This window comes from Falco naumanni, chromosome Z, assembly GCF_017639655.2.
Source record: "Falco naumanni isolate bFalNau1 chromosome Z, bFalNau1.pat, whole genome shotgun sequence".
Classification (NCBI taxonomy): domain Eukaryota; kingdom Metazoa; phylum Chordata; class Aves; order Falconiformes; family Falconidae; genus Falco; species Falco naumanni.
Window position 1 is genome coordinate 51,841,066 of NC_054080.1, and position 24,043 is coordinate 51,865,108.

General features: G+C 38.5%; 1 protein-coding gene across 10 annotated transcripts in view; it reads left to right on the top strand.

Moving 5' to 3' along the window:
* Positions 1 to 24,043, top strand: part of NFIB (nuclear factor I B) — a 274,440-nt gene that overhangs the window by 192,637 nt on the left and 57,760 nt on the right. For all 10 annotated transcript variants that reach the window (XM_040580935.1, XM_040580926.1, XM_040580928.1 and 7 more), the window contains exons 3-6: positions 4,112 to 4,165; positions 15,524 to 15,592; positions 17,706 to 17,826; positions 19,701 to 19,819. In XM_040580935.1, coding sequence (XP_040436869.1) covers positions 4,112 to 4,165; positions 15,524 to 15,592; positions 17,706 to 17,826; positions 19,701 to 19,819 — 363 coding nt within the window. The remainder of the gene's footprint in view (positions 1 to 4,111; positions 4,166 to 15,523; positions 15,593 to 17,705; positions 17,827 to 19,700; positions 19,820 to 24,043) is intronic.

A 24,043-nucleotide genomic window follows, 5' to 3' on the forward strand; every position in this document is an offset into this window, starting at 1 on the left:
CTACTGAGGTGAGCAATACTAAAAACCCCTCAGGAAGGTGGTGAACAGCAGTGTGACATTCTTGGCTTTGCTGGGGTGTGCATCCTCCCTGCTGCTTTTGGTCAAAGACAATGTGGTGTAAAGGGAGGGAGCATCTCATCCCTCACCAGATGGCAAACTGCCAGCTTTTTTTTCCTCCTTCCTTCTGCTTTATGAAGCCAAGAGTGATGTATCATGGCAGCACCTTTCTGCTGGTGTATGGCAGGGGAAATGGATGTTTTTTTCTCACCAGCAGCAGGCCCCAGCAGTCAGTTTTACTTAGCCTTGGCTGCAGTGACAGTTGCCTGCACTCATATATACTAATTGGGATTTACCCCTAGAAATGAAAACATGGGAAACAATTAAAGTACAAAATATACGAGCTTCTTGACCCATCCTTTCATACCATCTTCTAAAACAAAGAGTAATTTGAGGTAAAGAGTGAACGTCCTGGTGTTAGCCGTACTGAATCATGATAGATAAATGACATAAAGTGTGTCAGGGTTACATGAATATCTACCAGGTAAGAGTAAAGACTGGCTTGAACAATTCTTACGTAAAGTGTTCGTCCATGGGGCAATAACTTATCATTCAGCATCAGTCAGTATACCAAGAAAAGCAGAGTAGAAGATACACTCACTGTAGTTGTGAGGCTCCTATGAAAGCCATTCTGTGGAAACGGTATGGGTAGGTGAACTTTTGCTCTGTAGCAAGTAAGGATAAGTACTTCTGAGGTCAGTGTGAAAGCATTTTTTTGAGAAAAGCACATTGACAATAGAATTTGAGAAGGTTTTTCAAGCACACAAACACCAACCCCTGCCCCGCCCCCCCCCCCAAAAAAAAAAAAAAAGAAAAAAGAAAAAAGAAACAACCACGAAACCCAAAGAAAGAGAATAAACTGTGGGAACTTACAGTTGTCAGCTACCTAAATGACAATGTTGAAAATTTCAGTTCATCACATTTACATAATGGGCTTTTATTTGCTGATAGTTGTATAACTTTGCTTACGCCTTCTAGCTTAGGAAGTATGTGTTTTTTAAAATGTGCACAGAATTATTGGGTGGGAAAATTGAATGCAAAGCCAGCTAGACAGACAATGAGTCTGGTTTATTACTTTCTCCATCACGCTGGAAGAAAAGCCTGCAATTTTTAAACCCAGGGCTCATGTTGTTAATTAATGATCTTGTGCAGATGAGGACAAAGAAAGATTTAAAGTGTCTTAACATGTCTTTTGCTTCTTAGTTTCTGTGGCTTTCCGAAAGTGCCTCTTACTCCCTCTTTTAGAAGAGTGCTGCTCCATTGTCTCTTTTTAGTCAATGTTCTGCTTATAAATTAAGTTATTCATATAATTTATTCCTATAATGATCATGGTTCTCTTGTACTTTGAAAGGCTACTTGCATCCAATCAAATCAGGAGTGTTCTTTATAATTACTGACACTAGTAAGAGAATTGGATGGTCACAGGCCATCTCAGGTGTGTGTCCTTCATTCTGAGAATGAGACACTTCTCTGAGCTTTTAAGTGCAGAGTGACAGAGGTTGATACTCATACAGAATACAGTTCTTTGCTTTCTCAACTGCTTTAATTGAAGGGTTAGGTAAGTTGCTTCTCATATTCAGTTTACAATGATTCTTTGCTTTCTCAAGATCATTGAGACCCCACTAGTGGGTGTCTTAGTAGCATCTACTGCTCAAAATGCTCTGTGAGAATCAAACTGTAAAAATAGTCATTTGATAAGTAGTTAACATAAACCAAAACTAGGTCTGACTGGAGAATTATAATAACTAGCCAACTGCATATCCCTGTAACTGGAAAATTCTTTGCTAAGTTTCTCACTATATTATAAAAAAGAATTGTTTAAACGACCATCAGTCTTTAAATCCTGGATCCAGAAAGAGTCCATGTTGACAATGAGAAAGCAGAAGTAAAGGCAAACTGCTGTGCAAGAGCTAAAAAAGCTTATTCACTTTTTGCTTCTTCTTAGTGAATTTTAACAGGAGAAAACTTGAAAGGCTAGTTTCTGGTAGGCCTCATTAATCCAGTTTCATATCTCTGTGTTCCTCCGGCTACACTGTCCAAGCTTTATAGGGTGCATCTGCTACCACACTGACATTTCATTTAATCACATATCTGCAGTAGTTATACCCGCAGATATAATTAATCCTTTCTGAGAATCTTAATATAAATAATAATATGTACGGTTTGCAGAAGCAGAGAATGCCTATTAGAATAATATTAAAGTTTACCCCCTGCAGGGTGAACCTTCCTATTGCAACCCAGGAAAAAGGACTTTTGTCCATATAAAGGTCCATATGCAAAGACGCATCATATCTTTAGCATTTCTTGCAGCTGACTGAGTTTGCAAATTAAATTGATTTGATTTTTTAAAGGGATTTTCTGTATTTTATCATGAAAAGAAACAGGCCTACTGAATGGCTATGTATTGTGCTGTACAGTAGGACTCTTAAGGAAACCCAAGTGGCTAAACCTTGGGATATGCAAAATCTGATGGGAGGCCTGCCCTCTTCATTCTTCCTACCCAAGGCTGAAGAAGATAGAGGAGATTTCATGTGGAATTTGGTATGCAGTGTATATTTTATTATGTACAAGAGTGATTTCACTCAGTATTGGAAAGTTTAGTTGTGTTTTTAATGCCGTCAGAACTGGGTTTCACATGTGCCTTGGTCTTCCAGTACTCTGGTACATCCCTAGATGCTTGTCTCTGTGACAACCGTCATTCAGATGAATTCAGTAGAACTGAAATTATGAAATGGATTTCTGTCTCGAATAACACCTTCTGCAGAATCAGGCTTGTATTAACTTAAATTGCTTCAGAAACATGTATATAAAGCCACATTTGCTAAGCCACTAATATATTTCAATGAACTTCTGGTAGCAGATAGAGGAGATCTTTCATTCTAGGTTGAGGGCTACATTGGCTTTAAGAAGAAGCGATGAGGACTGAAGGACAAGTATCTGTTATGTGTACTTTTCTCCTTTTCCATCTTCTTTTTCTTTAATCTGGACACTAAAGCAGCAAAGCATTCAAGAACTGTGACTTCCCTCTGGGGTCCATTTGGTAGCAGCAAATTATGTAGTGCTATGATGCAAACTTTCGGTGGTCCTATGTCACTAACAAGCACAGCTGCATTTAAAAAATGGATATTTTTTTAATCCAGACTGTAAAACTACTCTATTTTAGGTACCCATATACGGAACAAATGGTTATCCTTCATTTAATTTCTTACTGTCTTTGCATGCAAGAGTGTCTATCATGTCTTACTTTGTTAGTAACAATTTCTTGCTGTGGAGCAGGGTTTTGTTGTATTATTGGTGTGGGAATACAGTAAAAAGAAGAGAGTTTTTGAAACAACTGCTTTAATGAATAAGGATACAATTTATTATTTAGTGTGTTAACATCAAATTGCATTCTTCTTGTGATTCATTAGGAGTATGTATCATGAAAAGAACACTCTTTGAAGTCTACAGGGTTTGGGTTTTGTTAGTTTTTATGTTACCTAATCTTCATTTCGCACTAGCAGTTCTCACAGACTAGGAAGACAAAGCCTATATTGTATTAAAATGGACAGTCATATCTTCAGTGCAGTCCTGAGTCTGTGGAATCAGTGCAGGCCTTTGTGTTCTAAGCAAAGGGTAAAGAAACAGGACTCATCACTGCAAACACCGTTAGTTGCCTGATCCAGTATGTCTTTCTGGTCATTGCCTGAGAAGAAACTACCTTTGCTTTGCTGATTATGCAATATTATATCTGGGGGATGGAGGAAAAGGGAATGAAAAGTTACCCTTGTAGATTTGTTTACAACTTGAATATTTACGTGAATAACTCTTTTGTCCTTATTCAGTGATCTGTGAATTCCTCTTATTAGGATCATTGCATCTTTCACAATGTTTCTGCTGCATAAAATGGGTTACATATAGTGTGTTTGTTCAATAATGCCTTCATGTAGAAAGTCAGGGAAATGACCTTTAAAGAACAAAGTTAAGTATTAGTTTATTACTGAAGGAGGGTATTAAAAGGTTGTGAGATACTTTCAAAACAAATTAGTAAAGCATTTCTTTCATTTCTTTATAGATTCTGGACAACCAGGAAGTCCAAGCCACAATGATCCTGCCAAGAATCCACCAGGTAAATATAAGTTCCAGAACATGTGCATCTAACATTGTTTAAGAACAAAGATACTATTGTTTATAGTTAAAGAGAGCATAATTGGTCAGCAACTATTTTGCACTGGTAAGTACATATAATCAGGACAAGCTGTGATTACTTTAGTTCTTTTCAACTGGCAATGCCTTAACTGTAGTTCCATCAACATTCATTTAATCTAAGGAATTTTTCTTTCAGTTCATGGTTTTTGAAATTTTCTAAGTGGGAATGGGAAAAGGAGTAAGGAGAGAAGTGCCCAAATAACTTTACTTATATAAAAGTCTTCAAAACTACAATTATCTTCTTGATCTCAGACAAACCACAGTTGACCTACCTCTAAGTCTGTGATGTGAATTACCAGCTTCTTTTATTTTATATGTGCATTATAAAATGCAAATATGTTCATTTTTAATATTTTTCATATAAGCTCAGAACAGTTTTTGAACATGACATTAATGAGTCATGCTAGTAACATCTGGAATTTTTTTGAGAGACGTGTCAATGTAAACAGTCCCTATAAGGATTCTCTAGAAATAAAATTCAAGAGAAAATCAAACCCAGACTTTGCCATTCCACACAGTTCAGACCAAACGTTCTTTGTATTTTCATGGAGTTATCCTTCTAATCAACTAGACTGTGCTAGTAAATCTTGTAAATCTTTGTTGTTTTATGGATTTTATTGGGGTAAGACAAGCAAGTGTGACAGACATAGTATCACATCTTAAAGAGTGACTCCTGCCACCACTGTCATGCTGTATCTTTTCCTTTTGGCTCTCAGAAGTGTCTATCTGAAATAAGCTGCAACTAACTCAGTTCACTCTTTTTCTAAATACAAAATGAACAACAGTCTAACCAAGAAGTAATTATGTGATGCTGGGCTGTTACATATACATGAATATTTTCTGGATCTGTCCAAATATTAGGGAAAACACCTGCATTGTGGCTCTATAATTTTGTACTAAGCATACGTTCAAAGTATTCTCTACGTGTGGTGCAATAAGTCATGTGTGTTGCACATGAATACCCAAAAGTGGGAGAACCATCATAGATCATTATACAAAAAGCCATATTCCTGTAATATAAAAACCAGAAACATACACTGGAAGATTGCAGATATGTTTTAGATATATGAGGGCAGAACAATAAAATAATGTGGTAGGCTTTTTTTAAAGTGATTTTTTAATGTGATTTTTTTTTTGCAAGGGATGACACAGGCTTGAAATCACTTTTGGCTGGAGACTTTGATGCTGTTTCTCTCCAAACTGTGTGGGATGTTATGAGTAGGCTTTTATTTTTCTATTTAATACATGACATAAATTAAGTAGGATAGAGGTTTCAAAACCCAAGCCAGCAAATTTACACCTAAAACAAGCCTGAAAAAATTCCTCACAGATAATCATGGTTTTGTAAAACTTGGAACATTTAGTTATAAAGCATTTATTTTTGTCCTAGAATATTTCTGTTTGTGAGTGCAAGAAAAGCCAAATGCATTACCCCTTGTCATTTTTTAAGGATCCTTTGTAACCTTGTAATCTGGGTTTGGGAAGCTGAAGGCAGGGTCTGGAAACTCACCTTCAACGTGTTTTAAAATTCTGTTTTTAAAGTACTACTTAGTATCTGGAATAGGAAGGTAGAAGTACATATTTCACTAGCGAGGATCATGTCTAGTGAATTCAGTCTCATCAGCTCTCACTTTCAACCCTAGGCTACTCCAGCAAGGAGTAATCTTGCTGTCAGCAGCAGAGCCCTGGGCAGGGCAGCAGATGAGCTGTACAGGCTTTCTTTTGGCAGCCTTGTGGGGCAAGACTGGATGCCTCAATGTTTGACACACTCCAGTGTCCCAGAAGGTAGGGGGACACAGAGGGCAGAGAACTCTGTTGCTGGTTTCACCATGAAATTTCTGCTTGAAATTTGATCATAACACTTTCTCATGCTTTGGAGTCACTGCTGTAAGTATTATTCCTTTATCTGCTGCCAAGTGGGGACAGAAAATGGAGGCTGTGCCTTGCTTCCCTTGAAACCCTTCATTTTAGCAGAGACAGGCATAACTGAATGTCGTTTGTCTATTTGAGGATACATGAACTTCTAGCATTGTTCAGCTTCTCTGTTTGATACTGTCTTGGAGTTAGCTGGCAGGGAGGAAGTGTTGAGGTTTGTGGGACTGCAGAATACAAGACTTCTGGGGCTGTGCAGGAGAATGGGAGGGAGTTGCACTCCATTCAGCTTGTCTGGGAAAAGGACTGCTGTCCTGTTCTTTCTTATTAAACTTCACATGACTGTTATTATTAGAACCAGGCAGTCACTTCTGTCAGAGCCCCAGAGGATATCCACTCTGAGGTTTGTTTGCGGTCCCAGGCCAGCAGACTGGCAGTGCCAGGGAGGTTTGTTCTATCATGTTTTGGTCTGATGCCTGTAGGTCAAGGAGCCAGGGTGTTGGCAAGGGATAGGTGCTGTTAGCTTTTGGATGCCACTACCTTCACAAAGACATTGCCAAGGAAGAGGATGGACGTTGGAAACTGAGTGGTAGTTGGCGAGGCTGCTGGTGTTAAAAGTGGGTTTTTCTAGGTTTGGCTAGACTGTTGCATTCTTTAGGATGTCTGGTAATTTGCTGTCTTAACCATGTAGGGAGGTTAATGTCACTTGCCAAACAAAAGAACATTAAGAGCACTTGCTGGAACTCTTTAAAATACATTCCTACAAATACACTAAATACTTTGATAGCACTGTATGCTATTAAGATGGTGTAGCTTGTGGTGAAAGTGGTATGTAGCTTTTGTAGCAAGATCCAGGGATATCCTCCTGTAAGTTTTATTTTTCCATAAATTTCATCTACTATATTTCTAAAGATTGAAACTGATTTTTCTGAGAGCTGGCTTGTAAAGGTTGCTTCTCTGCAGGGTTTGTTAAGTAGGTTCCAGACAGATGAGCTGAACTGAGCTGGACTGAGAGAGAAGAAGAGTTTGAACACTGCTGTTGTCCGCATCAGTCATTAAGTTCCTGGAATCTGAAAGTTTTTGTTAATAATGCAGTGCTAAGTATTAAAAGTTTACATAGTTTCCAAGAGGGAATGGACATGTCCATGGATCTGTGGAGGGTGACTAAACAGATGGAGGCACACCTGGATTAAGAAGTTTTAAAACTTAAAATACTTAGAGCTTTTCACACTATCAGTCAAAAAAAAAAACCCACCCACCCCCAAAATAACCCAACAGGAAACCAACCAAACCAAATATTTCAGGCCTGCCCTGTTTCTTACTATTCTACTGGGCATCTCCTCAGGGCTATGGTTGAAGGCAGCCTGTTGGGGGAGACCTAGTGTGGCAGTTTCATTGTGATGCTGTATTATTTGCTCCCTGCAAGTCTCATAGGTCTTTTATCTAGCTTAAGAAAAATCTAAAAAATGAGCTTTCCTTAACATATGTGTCTTGAAATATCTGCAAAGGTGTGGGAGGGTGTGTACCGAAGACAGACGGAATGATCTTTCAGTAAGTTCTTCTGTTAAGCATATGAAAATTAAGAGAGAAAAACACCTAGAACTGCTAGTAAGCTCTTGATACTGGCACCAGAAGAATACTCTGGCGTTCAGTGATACAATCCTTACTAGCCAGCTCTTCTAGTAGAGGATTTTCTGGGTTTTGTTCTGTTTTATTTTTCTTTCCCTTACTTACAGCCTGCTGACCACAACTGTTGGTCATTAATAAGGTTACTTGCTACCTGCTGTTGTGGTGAGGTTGCTGCTTGGCAGACTTGGTTTGTTTATACGCCAGCATTAACACTGCTGTGTCCAATTGTTGCCATGTTGCTCATCTTCAAACACAGTTTTTTAAAGCTGCTAAAATAGGAGTAAGAAATAACAGCACTGCTAGAGTAGAATGTTATCTTGATATAGCAATAAGATAGGATAGACAGTTGAATACAGTTTGAAGAATCAAGAGAACTGGAAACCTGAGGGAGTGGATACTAGTTCTTACTGGTGCTTCATGTCCTTTGTCTTTTGTCTTTGGGATGGAGCTGGGAAGAGAGTAGTCTTTCAGAGCTATTCTTGCCCATCATTGGGGAATACAAAAGAGAACTTTTCAGAAGGTGCAAAGGAAACCTGACACAGACAGTGATGAACCTCATTGGCGAGGAAAGACAATTCAGTTTTTTGCTTTTTTCCAGGTGGTTGAGTTCATAGGTTATTAGAGCTATGTTTCCCAGCAAGTGGGACTGTTAGGGAATGGTGTTTTTTTTTTTTTTGGTTTTTTTTTTTTTTTTTTTTTTTTTTTTTTTTTTTTGTTTTTTTGTTTGTTTTTTTTTCTGATAGAATTTACTCCACTTTACCTGGTGCAAGGAATATTTCCATACAAATTTTGCAGACTCTATGTCAGTCAGGGATGAATGAGGAATGCAGATGACTCAGGTTTGAGCCTGTGTGCTGATGATTTTTACATTATTTATATGGGGTGACACACTTAGAGAGATTGAGAAACCATCTCTCTGCCTTTCATTCCTCCCCACTGTTTCCCTTTTTCTTTCCTTTGCAGTAACTCATGATGTGTTGTCAGGGAATTAATCTAGTGATAAGATCCTTAATCTCAGCGAGGCATAAGTATATGCATACCCAGACCCAGACCCAGTGCTCTAGAATTGGTTTTCCCCTTCTATTTTCACCAGAAATTTTATTCTGGGAACCATTTCCAAAGAAGACCTGAGTGAAATCACCATCTTCTTTTTTTCTAATTAAATGAGGTGTTGCCAAAAAGCTTGCAACCAGCCTCACCTATCTCAATATGCAAACTTCTTTTGCAGCTGTAGAACCCCAAAGGGTTTTTTGTGCTTTCATATGGGCTAGCAGCCACAGGGAGAACATTCTTTTTGGATCAAGCCCTAAGAAATGTGTAATAAATTTGCCTGTATATGACTGTTTTAGATATAAGTATTTCAGTTTTAAGTTACAGAATGTATAGTTTCAGAAATAACCTCTGCAGAAGAGCATGGTCTCAACCTTTGCTCTTTTGTGGAAATGCAATAAGCAAATGTCTTTGAGTTTTGAATGACTCAGAACACAGATGGTTTTATTATTGTACTGTATTGCAAGTTACCCTCTTGTGGATGGGGAATTAGCCCCCTAATTAACAGAAATAGAGGAGATATTCCCTGGCCTCATCATTGTAAGCAGCTTTGCTTGTGAAAGCGATGATGCCATGCTAGCAGTTTGGGGATTCAGACAGAATTATATTTAAACAAAAATATATTCACCTTGCTTTTTCAGCGTGGGAGTGGATATACTGAAATGCTTGCTGTTTCCCGTATGCCTGCAGCCGTGCCATCTCAGATAGTGATCTTCAAATAAAACAGGGTTGGGTTTGGTCAGGGCTTGATTTTCTGTGGAGTTCTCCCTTTTCCCAAATGCTCTATGAATTAGTAATGCCATTCAGCCCTGAGCCAGGTGGGGCATTCTGGGGGCAGTGTGCAGCTGTGCTATCTCAACAATCAGAAACCAGCACAGATTGTAAAGCCCCTTTTTCCAAGAGGAAGAGTTTTTGGCCTTGCATGCTGGTTTGAAATTTGGTGTGGGTGATTGCTACTGTCTACTAGTTTAAGATTACTTCTGAATTTTTGCTTGCATCGGCTATCCTTCTTTATGAACCTGCTGTGTAAAGAAATGATGCTGTGATCACTTCTGATGCTGTGTTCACTTCTGATGCTGTTGTGTTCAATGGTGAGCACAATGGTTTTTACTTCAAAGTGTGCACAGAAGAATTTGCTAAAAACTCTTATGTTACCACTTAGAATTCCAGAAACTTTGGTGCTTTGGCACCAGAAAATTTTTTGGTACCTGGTAGTCCTACAGCTTTTAAAAGACAGCTCCCCCGACCTTTTTTTAAATCATGGCTGAGACCCTCTGGAGCAGAAAGCAGTATGTATTTGTGTTAGTTACCCTTTCTGTTTCTTGGTAGATTTTGGAGAAACTCACTTCTTGGATTCCAGTATATGGATTCCAGAGTCCATTAAACCAGATGTTTACTTCCTCAAATTACTGCAGTGCTGAAGGATATTATATTTCTAGTTTTTAACTTGAGAGTTTTGAAAATCTTACTTGTTTTTGAAAATGGCACAGCCAGCTGCTTAGTTTCTTATTGCGGTAAAAAGTTCAGTGCAGTTGGGATCTTTTTGCAATGTTTGTTTCCTGTCTCAGTTACAACATCAATGCAACTTTCAGGAAAAAAAGCAAAACAAACTGTGGGTATGCAACCAGGCTGGAGACGATCGTGCAATAAGCAAAATAGCCTTGCTCTCTGGACATATCTTAGTTCAACTGTTTCAAATGACATCACTGAAATCTTCTGTGTCACTCCTTGGCTCATGTTATCCACCCTTAACTGCCTTTGAGAAATCCTTGTTCAGTGGGAGCCTGTTTCTGGTATTCTTTTTAAGATACTGGCTTCAAAATGCATGCAATAAGAAAACAAACTGCAAGTCTGCTGACTGTGTGTTAACTTACTGTGAGCAGTGTGAGAGTAATTTTTCACTACCAGTTCTGACTGAGAATTCCTGCTGAAATTAAAAAAGCTTCCTGTAGAAGTTAGATACTTCAGAAAGCAGCAAGAGCTGATCCCTTAAAAGTCAGCTTTAAACGATTCAAACAAAAGAAGCTATACAAAGAAAAGATCTAATCCTTAATTGTAGCAATTTCAGAAGTCAGACAAACCTGTAGCAGCTACATTGCAAAACTTGAAATCAAGCTGCAGCTCTCTACTAGTATTTTGTACACCAGGCTGAAGCTTCCAGCCTTTCTTCTCAGCAGCTCCTGATCCTGAACCTGTCTCACTGCTAGTACGTCTATCTACTACTGTATAATCCCTCTTTTTAAAGATTCAGAAATAAAAGTACAATAATACCAATTGTACCCTGCAGTGATTGGATCCTTATTGTTGTTTTATAAGTCGCTCAAAATCAGGGCCATATCAGTGAAAAAAACCTGGATGTTTAATGATACCAGGAAGGAATTTTAGGTTTTGGCACTAGTTAATATGCAGCGGCAGAACGCAAACAGGTGTCCTATTCATAAAAGTACAATTAAATCAGAAGACATGAAAAAAGCTGGTTAAAGATTTGTAAAGCCAGACGTCACTGGTAAGCTTTTAAGTAACGTGAGAACAAGCCCTTTACAGTACAAGTTAGTGCAAACTGAAAATATTTTTCAGTTGGTTTAAACAACCTCTTCCCCCCCCCCCCCCCCCTCCCATTTTAATTCTTACCATGGTTAAAAGCTGTACTTGCAACTCAGCTCTTGAAGGCATAGTGCAGGAATAGAGTGGAAGAGGTATAAGGCCCAGGACAGAACGACTTCTACAGCAGCTGGAGGCGTTTACTGAAGGTTTCTTCTCTTACTGACAGTGTGAGAGAAACTTTCTGATCAAAACTGCTCCTTGGCTTAACCTGTTTGCTTTTCATCCTTGATGGCACTGGTCTGGTCATTGTAGTATTGCTTGAAAAGTGTATTTTTCAGAAATGAATTTTCTGTAAAAAAAGTAAGGAAAGAAGACAGATTTTATAATCACCCATTGCAAAAACTAAAAGGAGATACAGAAAAAAACCCACAGTTACTTATGGATTTTGGAAGTTACGGACTGTTTATACAGAATTGCACTATGGTGGTTTTGGCAGAAATGTTCTTTTTGTAGAACTCAGATTTTTAAGAATAATGACAATTAGTGAAATGCATTTCAGAGAGTTTTTTTTCTCAGGCAAGATGAATTTTAGTAAATTTACAATAGTCAGTGCTTATATTAGGTCAGAACAATAAAGACAGCAAAGTGTTATCATGACCATCAAAAGATACAGTAAATCCTCTGTGAGGAACACAACAATAGACTGTTATCAAGTGCATTAGATTCGGTGCTGAACAGATCAGAAACATACATCAAGAATACTAATTTAAGGTTCTTCAACATGTTAATGCAAGCAGTGCATTAGGGAATGCTTAATCAAAAAAACCAGTAAGACATACACTGTGCAGAGTATCACCACATTTTTTTTTTCTTCCATGCAGTGTAATAGTGTGACTATGAATGTTAACTTTTATTCAGTAGTGTGATCAGCTTTGCAAGGCAAAAGGCAGTGTCTCACACTTTAAGCTCAAAATGTCCTATTCTGTTGTCCTGCTGCATGCAGTCTTGCTGTTTATCCTTTATCGTATATAGAGTGCATGTTTCTGCAACAAATTACAGAGTCTGATGGCACAGAACATCTTCCTGTTGCACAGCTGGGAGCCAAGCAGCTCTGTAATATAACCACCATGGATTGTCTTCCTAACTAGTTAAAACTGTTGAAGTCCAATGGTGCTGGTACTAAACATAATGTGTCTATTTTCCTGCACTCAGAGGTACCACTGGAATCCACCTTCCCTGTTAGAACATGAGGCTCGGGATGAATTTGCTCATTACCTGAGACATAGACTGTTTATTGTTGCATCATTTTTTTAACAATATTTTGTCACATTATATAAAAAAAAAATCAAGCTGATTTTTAAGTTGACGGATACTGACAATAGCTGCAGTTTCCCTCTCTTTCCTAACGTCAGACAAAGCATTTGCATCTGTCTTTGGGTGTCATTATTTTTGGACAATCCAAGGCAGGGTGAAACCTGGGTGAAAGACAGTGATCCATCTGTCAGCAGTGCATCCTTTTGTGAGGGGGTGATAAACAGCGGTACCGCTCAGTGGCAGAGTTTTTCCCTTGCTCCCATTTCATTATCACAAGGAGAGAAACACACTACATTGCTTTTTTCGTTACGTGGGTATACTCAGTATTGCCAGTGAGAAAACCTAAGAATTCATGAGAGAAGGCTGAAGATTAAACATGTGTTTCTGTGTGTCTGTGCATACATACGTATACACCTGTGTTCTCATATAAATCCTACATGGGCATTTTCTGTTTTTTAATACGAGCCTTGGGGCTTGTTCTCACTGTAATGATAGCTTGACTAATCTACACTAGGGTAAAGCATTTCTCAAGTTAGTCTAACTTGAATGAGAGAAGTGCTTCAAAGTGCATGTGCATGTGGATAAGGAGCAGTGAAGTTCAGTCTTGTCTCACTACCATCTCCAGAGGTGGCTGCACGTTTGTGCACTGACTTTTAAGCCACGCTTCACTTACAGGCCAACTAAAATCAGGAATCTCCTTTCCATAGGCAGAGAAGGGAAAGACTTCCATTATTGGAGGAATTATTAGTGTTCATCCAATTTGCCCATTCTTAGGTTGAAAAATGAAAACTGAGGAAGAAGGAGAAAAGAAACAAACTCTTTGCAATTTTTTATTATATGGGTATGCCAAGTTCTGTCAAACAAAGAAATAGGTACTTAAGAAGCCATGTCATGTTTTCATCCAGAGAAAAAAACATGGAGAAAGGGTGCAGGAGAATGCAGACGATGACAGAGAAAAGCTCTTATTTCTTAGAAACTGGAGATGAATAAGGTTGCAGAGGCCTGTGACATTAAGGTGAAGGACGATAAGGGAGGAAAAAGTAATGGATATAGAGAGAAGGTATTGAAAACAAGAGGGAGAAGAATGTGAGTAGAAGTGAGGAAAAAAAGAGAGGGAGGTCTCCCTAGCTACTAGTGGAAATAAAGACATGTAGGGATATTGTGTGAAGTGGCATGCAGGGACATCGTATGGAGTGATGTTGACTGGAAGATGAGAAGCTGGTAGCATTGGCATAACATCATTCAGGATGATCCCACAGGCTTATGGTGCTGTGCAAGCCCACTGCACTTGTTCGTGGGATGGTTTTTCAGCTGGGAAAGACTGACTTTCGCTTCATGGGTGTAAGTGTGTAAAAGAGATGTCAGGAGATGTGCTCAGGTGAACCCTTCACATTCTTTCAGCTTGAGTTGTCAGATGCATGGTCATATACCTGCACTGGTAAATATTACCATAGGTGCTGGGTGAGGTGGCTCTGTGGGCCTAGTAGGACTGCTAGCAAGTGGTGAAAACTCTTTTTGCCTTTGCTTTCCTTGTTTGGCTGAAAAGTAAGTAGATACTTCTCCAGATGTACCAAGGATAGTTCTCTTGAGTGAAGCGTGCTGCTTTTACAGTTGCTTTCCTGATTACAGTGGCACTGTGTTGTTTAATTACTTGAAGATGAAAGCAGTAATTGACAAAAGAAACCTAAGGAGAATAGTACTGAGCTGTTGTTTTCCAAATCAGTAAATATTACAGTAGGTGCATTTTAAATTTGTTTGTATGTTTTATTAGTTAAGACATTTAGAATGCTTTTACCCATCCAAACTTTTGGAACAGAATGTTGACAGTGTATTTCCAAAAGAAAAAAGCTATGTTAATTCAGAAAAGAGTCTAGAGAAGCCACAGTTAGAAATCTTAGTGCACCTTCTCACATGAAAGCAAATAAAAAGGTAATACTGTTGGAGCAGCAATGTGGACCAAGTATAGAACTAAGTATTTCTGAGGGTAAATGGTTGGCATTCCTACCTGTAAGGAGCGTGATGTCATTTAATCTCAAATTTAGTCAAATCAGTTTATTCAGTGATTACTGATATGAGACTTTCACAGAAACCTGGGTTTCTCAGCTCCCTTTTCGTGAGTTTATCTTGTTACACTACTGAGATGAGTCTTGATTATCAGCTGTTGTTTCACCAGAGTACTACAGGTTGTGCCTGAATTTCATGGTAGGGCTAAAATATACCATCTACATTTATCTTGGAGTGAGTAAACATTAGCCAAAATAATAATAATACATGGTTTCTTAAACATAGGTTTCTAGAGATATAATTCACAATATTCATAACCCCCGCACTGAATAACTCAGCTGTTTTGCCCAGTTCCTGCTTTTACTGGAAATAATAATAAAACCCTCATCTGCCTCAGAGGTGATTTGGTAATGGAGGTGATAGTGTAAAGTCACTATCAGCAGAGTAAGAATTCAGTATAATTTTAGCAGAAATGTTTCTGAGGTCAGGACTGCTCTATGGTGAAATTGCCTAGTCCAGTTGATACAGTTTTTAGTTAAATACTGATTTAAAAACTTAAAAAAGATACTGATAAAAGGATCTAGGTTTTAGATGTGTTCTGGATGGTTAGCTAGGAACTCAGTGTATTGCTTGTTAGTTTGTGTACACATATTAAAAAATTGTTTTCTCACAACTTCTCAAGATTTTTTGCACTTCCTGAATTTCAATTCTTGTTAGATCCTGTGAACGGCTCTCAGTGTACTTTGGTCTGTGTATTATAGTTCTGGAACTCTGTTGATACTGTTGTTAACCAGTGTGTAAACTTATATATAGTTAATTATTAATCTTCCAATTATATTGATTATGGTATTGTGATGTTTTTCAGTGTACCTTGAAGACAGTTTTGTAAAATCTGGAGTGTTCAACGTGTCAGAACTTGTGAGGGTGTCCAGAAGTAAGTTATGATTTACATTTAATAATTTCCAAAGCCTGCTCTAATCAAGTGAAAGTTTTTTTCCTGAAGTTTTTTTTCTCTCAAGGTGTAAGGTGCATAGAAAATGCCTATAACCATGAACAATTTTGATATGTTTGACCACAGTCTTACAGTTCATATTACATGTGTTTGTAATAGAACAAACACTGTCTCTCTGAAATTCAAAGATTGAATCAATTTGTCCCTCTGTACAGCTTAATAAATGGATATGTCAATAAAACCACTGTATGTAACAAAACCTTCTATTTGTTAGACTTGCAGCTTTTTTAAGGTTATCCTGCATATCCTTGTATTTTGTCAAACCATCTGATTACTCCTCTAGTTTGGTTTTGAATTTGTAGCTCTTAAAAAAAAATCACAGCATGGATATTACATGCTTGTGTTTCTTCTACTCGTAGCACTGGCTGTAATTGAGTTTCTAATAAAATTAGCTTGTTTTGACATCAGAAATGTCATGGACACAAACATGCAACCCCCCCCCCCCCCCCCCCCCCCCCCCCCCCCCCCCCCGAAGTATAAATGTAAAAGGACATGTGAAGCTTTTTTTACAGAAAGAAAAAATGAATATAAGTAAGAAGATCTGTTTTGTTGACATCTAAGAATTTGCTATAATAGTATGGCATAAACTGTGCATATTTTCATTTGACATTGCTTTCTGAACACTTATTTTCTCCCTTTAGTATAAACATTATTAAAGTATTTCTCTTAAGACTTCATTAGGAAGTGAACAAAAATACTTGAAAGTTAAAGTTAGAAGTGTCCACAGCAATGACACCAACATTGTAACAGCTGAATGGTCCAGGAAAATCTCTTTTCTGATGAGGTGAGGGCAAAACCAGTGAGGCACAAGCTTCTAAAACTGTCTGTCCAAATTTTGCACAGAAGTTAATTCATGCCAGGTCAGAATGCTTGAGGAATTTAATTAACTCAAGTGAGGTTTAAGATGCATGTGTCATTTCATTTGCTGTGGTCAGAAATTAATATTCAACAATTAAAATTATGTTAAGCCCTTCAGCAAAATACTGAGCATTGACATCATGCAGTGTTAGGACATACTCTTTTTTGTGCTTGCTGAAGATATGGTTTTGCTTTTAGGAGGCTGGGGATATGTGAAATACAGATTTATTTAGTTGTCATGTGATTAAATGCATTTCAAAGTAGCAGGCCGTTCAGATTAAAAAAAGATCAATATTGTAGTATGTTATGAAATTATACCTTCTGCAGCTGTTAGACACGATATACTTCCAATAATAAGCTTTAAAGCATGTGGTTTCTGTGGGATTTCTTACCAAGCTTTTGTTTAACCTCAAGCCGCAACACAGTTGTACTTTAACTGTCAGGAAATACACAAACCTTCAGATACATTATACAACATGCAATTATTCTTTTAAGTGCCAAAGGTAGCTAAAATGCACAATGCACAGACAGTAATCAAAGGTAAATATACCACAATATGTAACGTGTAATTTATTCTTGAAATGCCAAGATGTACAGTATACAGACCCTGTAAGGAGGTGAAGATAACACTGAGTGTGTGTGTTTGTGTGTAGGTGTACATACACAAGGAAGCACCTGTGGCACTGTGTGAAAGTAAAAGGAGGCAGCAAAACATAGTCAGCACAGAAAGCTATTATTAATACAAACGAGTTAACATTAAGGGAAAAAGAGGGTTTTTGTGTCCCCAAGTTTATTCTTTCCAGTTATTTCAGTTCTTCAATAAACAACGTTAGCTGTCCTTATAAACCCTGCCTCATGCATTACAGAAGTCCTTCTACAGAAGGCTTGACTTTGTGCTAAGGTTTGTATTACCTTTTCATATTGATGATTCTAGGTTATCTGTTACATAACAAACAGATTTTTTTCTGCATAACTGCTAAGGGAATTCTAGGGACTGGGGAAGATAATTCACTTTTTTAGATATATAAATATCAATAGAATCCGTCTCTACTTGGTTTCTGCAAGAGGCAGAAAATGAGATGCATGTAGTAACACCTTGATGTTTTTCCCAGTGTTAATAATGAAAGGATGGCTAAAATGTTAGATTATCCTTGACTTGTTATGATGTGTTTTTCAGCACCCATAACCCAAGGAACTGGAGTAAACTTCCCAATTGGAGAGCTTCCGAGCCAGCCATATTACCATGATATGAATTCGGGTGTAAATCTGCAGAGGTCCTTGTCCTCTCCGCCAAGCAGGTAAAAGCTTGAAATAAGTTCTGATGTGAAACCAGGTTTAATAGTGTAGGACAGGCAATTCACAAATACTGTCAACACCAACTATTTTATGAATTTCCTCTGATTTTGTGAGATAGGCTACTTATATGTATGTTACCGTAATGCATGTACAGATATATATGTTAAAAATCTTGTTTGAAGTGGTGTCATTATTGTCTGTGGTTACTGTTGATATTGAAGATGATAATAACTTTTGTCATGGTTTGAAGTCCTCACTAAATCATCTGCGAAGAGAACAGAGGTGCATCCTGAAACCACTGATGAGTTGCAGAGAGGTCTAGCAGCTAGGGACCTGCTGGCAGGGCTTGATGCTGCAGGGTGCTTGCAGGCACAGAGGCTGTCTTTGAGGCTTCCTTCCTGGACCTCTGTCTTGAAAGATATGTTGGGACAGATACTGTTTCCTATGGAAAAGGCATTAGGACAGGTGTATAAAGACAAAGAGACTTTATCCATAGTATCACCCCAGCTCATGAAAATATGTTTTCTGCCTCACCCTTACAAGGGACATTTCCCAGCACAGTGGGAACAATGAGGAGCATGTGAGGTATTCACAGGCTTTCTAATTTTTCTCAAGGCTCTCCATATGCCTATTACAGGTAGCGTGATCTGAGGGACCCACTTGTTCCTTTCTTCAACATGCTCCTTTCTGCCAGCTCTGAGAAAGACCCTGTTCTGTCCCTCAGGAGCAGCTAGTGGGCCCATAGAGGTGGAGAACCTGCTGTGCATTCCTTCTGACTCCCAGATAATGTACTGTCTTTCACACCCCTGGGGCCCCTTGGTTTTCTGAAACTATCCAGTGTACCATGGAATCATAAGCACTATAGGACCTGTCATTGCCCTGTGTTTCTGCAGCCCAGTGAGTCAGGTAGTGTCTGCACAGAGGGACAGGATGTAACAAGACTGTCACGGGGTTGGGGTGTTCTTCCACCAGCACCTGGTGCTTCTGAGCTACTTTGCTCATATTCCCCTATTTCATTTCATTGTATTTTCAGCTTAGCTGTTCACCTAGAATATTTTAGAAATGGATAGATTAATTCTTACAGTGTTGTCTGAACAACAACTATAACAACAGTAATAATAATAGTAGCAATAATAGTAGTAGTAGTAGTAGTAATAGTAATAATAATAATAGTAACAACAACAACAACAATAATAATACTACCAATACTGCCACCACCACCAATTAAAACCTCCTTCCTGGTTTTCTTTGGCAGTCAACATAACAGCTTCAGTATATATTGTTACAAAGAAGATTGACTTTCCTCCACTGTATTGACGTGCTGCCTTGTTTTATAGTGTGACTTGAAATATGGGCCTTTTGTTGTTTTTAATTAAACTAGTCTAAAATGGAAAGTCTTTGTTTCAGGTTAGACGTCTTTGAAAAGCTTAGGATTTTGACCTGGTGAAATACAGTAAACTACATTTTTTCCTTATTAACACACTCAGAAAAGTTCCTGTTACCTTGACTTTATTAGCAGTATTTTTCCGGTGCTTTGTTTTGCTTTCATGGCTTATGCATAGCATTTTAACACTCTCATGACACAGCCTTTCTTTGATAGGTTATGGGAACTGGTTTCTTGCTTGTTCAGCCAAATGATGGTAGACTTCTATGTCACCATTCACAGCATCTTTGAAACACTCAATTGTGAAAAATGCAAGCACACACCTGCATTACGTATTATTAAATAACATCATCTATGTAGACTTTAATAGGCTCTTTTTTTGTGCTTTGTATACCTGAATAAGTTTCTACTGAAATATTTTTTGAAATCCAAACATTATATACTGCTGCTAGCCACTTATATTCACTGCCAAATCTCACATTACTTCAACAGCAAAAGACCCAAAACTATCTCCATAGATGAAAATATGGAGCCAAGCCCAACAGGAGACTTTTATCCTTCTCCAAATTCACCAGCTGCGGGGAGTCGGACATGGCATGAAAGAGATCAAGGTGAGTAACATGGGACCATTTTACCTCAAAGTATATTCAAATATATACCATATATATATACACACAAGCATACACAATAAATCTCTGCATCTGCCTTTCCATTACTGCAATAAAATGATGGCTTTTTTTTAGAAGAATCATTATTTTTCTGTCTGGTATGTATGCTTGCTGGTTTTGTAAATGTAGTTAACACCAACCGTCAACAGGATATGGTATAAACAAACACATAATAATTTTTCCATCTGATGACTGCCTTAACTATTGTTGGTAAAGGTGTGTGACGGGTGAGGTACTTGATATTCTGTATGCTACAATCATCCCAGCAGGATTTTGAGTACAATGGTTTCAAGTGAAAAACAAAACATCTCCATACTGTGGTTGAGTCAACAGTAGTTTACTCAGTTTTTGTTTTACTATGACAGACTCCTGTATCTGTGTTTAGTCCATACTGGTTACTCAGAATAGGTCCAACAGGCTCTTTTTTGAAGAGCCCACACTTAGCTTTGTGGCACTATATCCATATATTAATGGTTGTTGGTAAGTGTTGTGTTTTGGGTTATCAGAAGCAAGGGAAATAATTGTGTGCAGAAGAAAGTTATGACTGTCAAAACAGTAAAAGTAATTGTCCTAACTTTCCCTCATGTTATCTTTATGCTTTATGAACCTGGATGACAATGTAGTCTTTTCGCTCACCTTTGTGATTTGAAAATGTCTTTAAACTCACATGTAGTTGCACAGTGTTGGTTAATGGATCCTGTGGCTGAGGTGCTGCAGCTATTTGGAGAGTCTATGAAATGTACAGCACAGTATGTAAAAGTGAAATGGAGAAAAAGACATCATTGCTTCCTTTGCCGGTGTTGCCCTCCTTTTCCCCATCCATTGCTCATCATTGCTCTCAGTTCCTAATAACCAAATGACCCTTTGGACTTACTTCATTTTTATATTGTCTTAGGCTTTTTTTTTCCTTTCTTTCTGTGTTTTTTTTTTCCATGCTAAGTTTTCTTTTTCATCTCTGTGTGCAAGGTGGCATGTGATTGTTGTTTAATTTAGCTGCCTTTTATTTTTAAGTTTTTGTTACAGTTGGTCTCCTTTTAATCTGCTTCTGCCTACCCTCTGATCTATGTTCTCATCATTAGGCTGTTCCTCTCACACAATGTGTGCTAGTCTTTCTTCATCATTTCTTTTGTACTTGTTTCTCATGGAGGTTCTGGTATTTTTTTATTTCTAGCTGTTTGCAGCATTTACTGTTAAAAAAAATATATATGTATATGTATATATGTATATGAAAAATTCTTTCCCATGTCTTTGCATAACCAAACTTAAGAACAGTTAAATAGCAGCTGTGCCAGCCTAGAATCTTCCTAGGCAAAATATTTCCCTCTGTGACTGTTAACCTGCTCTGCTATGACACTTTATTACTATTTTTCATAAAGGACAGGATTGTCCCTCAACTAATTTTTGAGCTTTTTATATAAATTATTTTTGTGATCGTGGGGAGGACTGCCCATCATTCCTTTCTGAAGTGGTCTTCATGTATTCCCACTTGTGAAATGAAGTCTTTTTGTGCTGATGAGTGAACTGTAGGGGCTTCCAAGAAATGCAGTGCTGCATGAACAGCAAGAGCATTTCCCAGATGATCTCTACAGTTCTTAACTACCTAAATTGTTTTGTAACTCTTGAATCATTCTGCTTGCAAAGATCTGTGCTCTGTGAATACTAGCTTTTTCAGTTTTACCAGCCTTTTATCATGTCACATTTATCAGTAGCGAACAATGTTATTGTTCAGATTGCTTGAGTAGATTTATAATGAACCTTTGCTTAATTTCTCTGCCATTGGGTAGCTAGAGTTCTGGACTGAAAGAGCCTTTAGCTTTCTCTATATGTTTCATAAAGCATAGAACTTCAAAAGATGAGCAAGAGGAAATAAAAGAGATAGACACAAATCAGTGTATTTATTTTTGTTTCCTGGAGTTTACTTTCCTTCCTGAATAACCTGTTCTCCAGCACTGCTGGTCCTAGTGAATATTTTACCAGATCCCTGGCAAAAAGGTTGCCTTTGAGACACTTTGAGGGACTTTGTTTTTTCTGTCCTTAACATGTTTTTCCATTCCTGCAGAGGGACAGGTATACCACTGTCCAATCTGAAAACCATTATACTGGGAGAAGCATAAGCTTTTTGCCCCTAAACATTTATGATTGGCTCCAGTCACATTCTGAGGTTATCCTGCTGCTGTGGAAACACTGTAAGGTAGTGACTGTAGGGCTTGTCTTTAGTACCTGGTCTCACTGGGAAGGGGTATGTTGCAACTCTTGGCATATTTGTTCTGATGCTAGTTTGGTAGGTGCTTGATATCATCTTCATACTAGCATGCAGCTGTGTGAAGCTCCGTTTGGACATAGAGGTCTTATGAGGATATGGTATTTGTGAAAACCTATATTCTATTTCCTTATGCCTGCAAGCACAAACATAATAGAAAGAAAAGTTTGGAGGTGGTTTCTACACCAGGGATCTCACTGGGAAGGGATGTGTTGCAGCTCTTGGCATGTTTGTTCTGATGCTAGTTTGGTAGGTGCTTGATATCATCTTCATACTAGCATGCATCTGTGTAAAGCTCCTTTTGGACACAGAGGTCTTACGAGGATATGTTATTTCTGGAAACTTATATTCTGTTTCCTTATGCCTGCAAGCACAAAGATAATAGAAAGAAAAGTTTGGAGGTGGTTTCTACATGAGCAATCTCACTGGTACTACTTCCGTTTCTCTCATGGAGATCTGCATGTCATATGAGGTTAGGCATAAATTAAAAAAAGGAGAAGACATTTGGGATCAAAATCATGTTTATCCAGTGTCACCAGGGAATGTGCATGTAGTCCCAACAGGCACTGCTTTTTGAGGCAGTCTTGAAAGGTCATCAACACCAGAAAGGTGAACAATTCCACAGTACCCACAAATAAGAATATGCAAAGGTACCATGTTTATGGGTAAGTTGCTTCTCTTTCACTCTGATGGAATTTTAACTTTTCTAAGAGAAACCAAATCAGAAATAGCGTTGTTATTAAGATATAGCATTATTGATTTCAGTTTCATTGTCTCTGTTTTGAACCCAACAGAGAAGAGTCTCTTAACTTCTGACCCGAAATAGATCTACTTTCTTCATCTACATACCTAAGCATAATGTATTTTCATAGAAATAGAAATGGCATAGGTTTGAAAGATTCTTCTATCATGAAGACTTTTCGCATCTTTATTTAGCAGCATTTGTAAAGTAGCAGTAGTGAGATGACAGTGATAGTTTGGAATGGGAGATAGTCACAATAAAACGATAGCTGGAACAGGCTGGAATAAAGTAGTTGGGAGTTTTGTAGGTGTCTAACCATTTTGAGTGGGAGAGAGTGGGACAAAGATGAATCACTAATACAGAGATATACAGAGATTCAAAATATGACACGAAAATTTTCAGTGGAGTGGAAAGGTTAGATCAACCTTTTATTGCTGTGAAAAACTAGTACGTAGTTTAGTAGGTAAGTAGACATCAGGAGAGGTGTGATTCTGTATGAGCGATTCTTCTGTAATATTCGTAGTTTCTACAGTTTCTCTACTGTGCAAGCATGCATCATGAAGGGCAGGAACATGACTGTGGGAGTGTGTGGGTCTGGCTGGGCCCCACGGCAGCCCTCACAGTACCGTGCTTGTATTGGTAGCTGGAAAGGTGGTGGTAACACCCAGTGCTTTGGCTAGTGCTGAGCAGCGCTCACACAGCACCAAGGCTGCCTCTCCAACCTTCCCCCAACACACACCAGTGGGCTGGGGGTGGGCAAGGTCTTGGGAGGGGACATAGGCAGGACAGCTGAGCCCAAGTGGCCCGTGGGATATTCCATACCACATGCCGTCTGCTCAGGTATGAAAGCTAAGGGAAAGGAGGAGGAAGGGGGACATTCGTTATTTATGACATTTGTCTTCCGGAGCAACTGCTACGCCCGCTGAAGCCCTGCTTCCTGGGAAGTGGCTGAACATCACCTGCTGATGGGAATTAGACAGTAACATCGTCTGTTTTCCTTCTGCAGACACACCTTTTGCTATTGCTTCATTAAACTGCCTTTATCTTGACCCACAAGTGTTGGTTTGTTTTTTTTTTCTTTTTCCATCTTATTTTCTCTCTCCCTGTTCTGCTGAGGAGGGGAGTGATAGAGTGGCTTGGTGGGCACCTGGCATCTGGCCAAGGT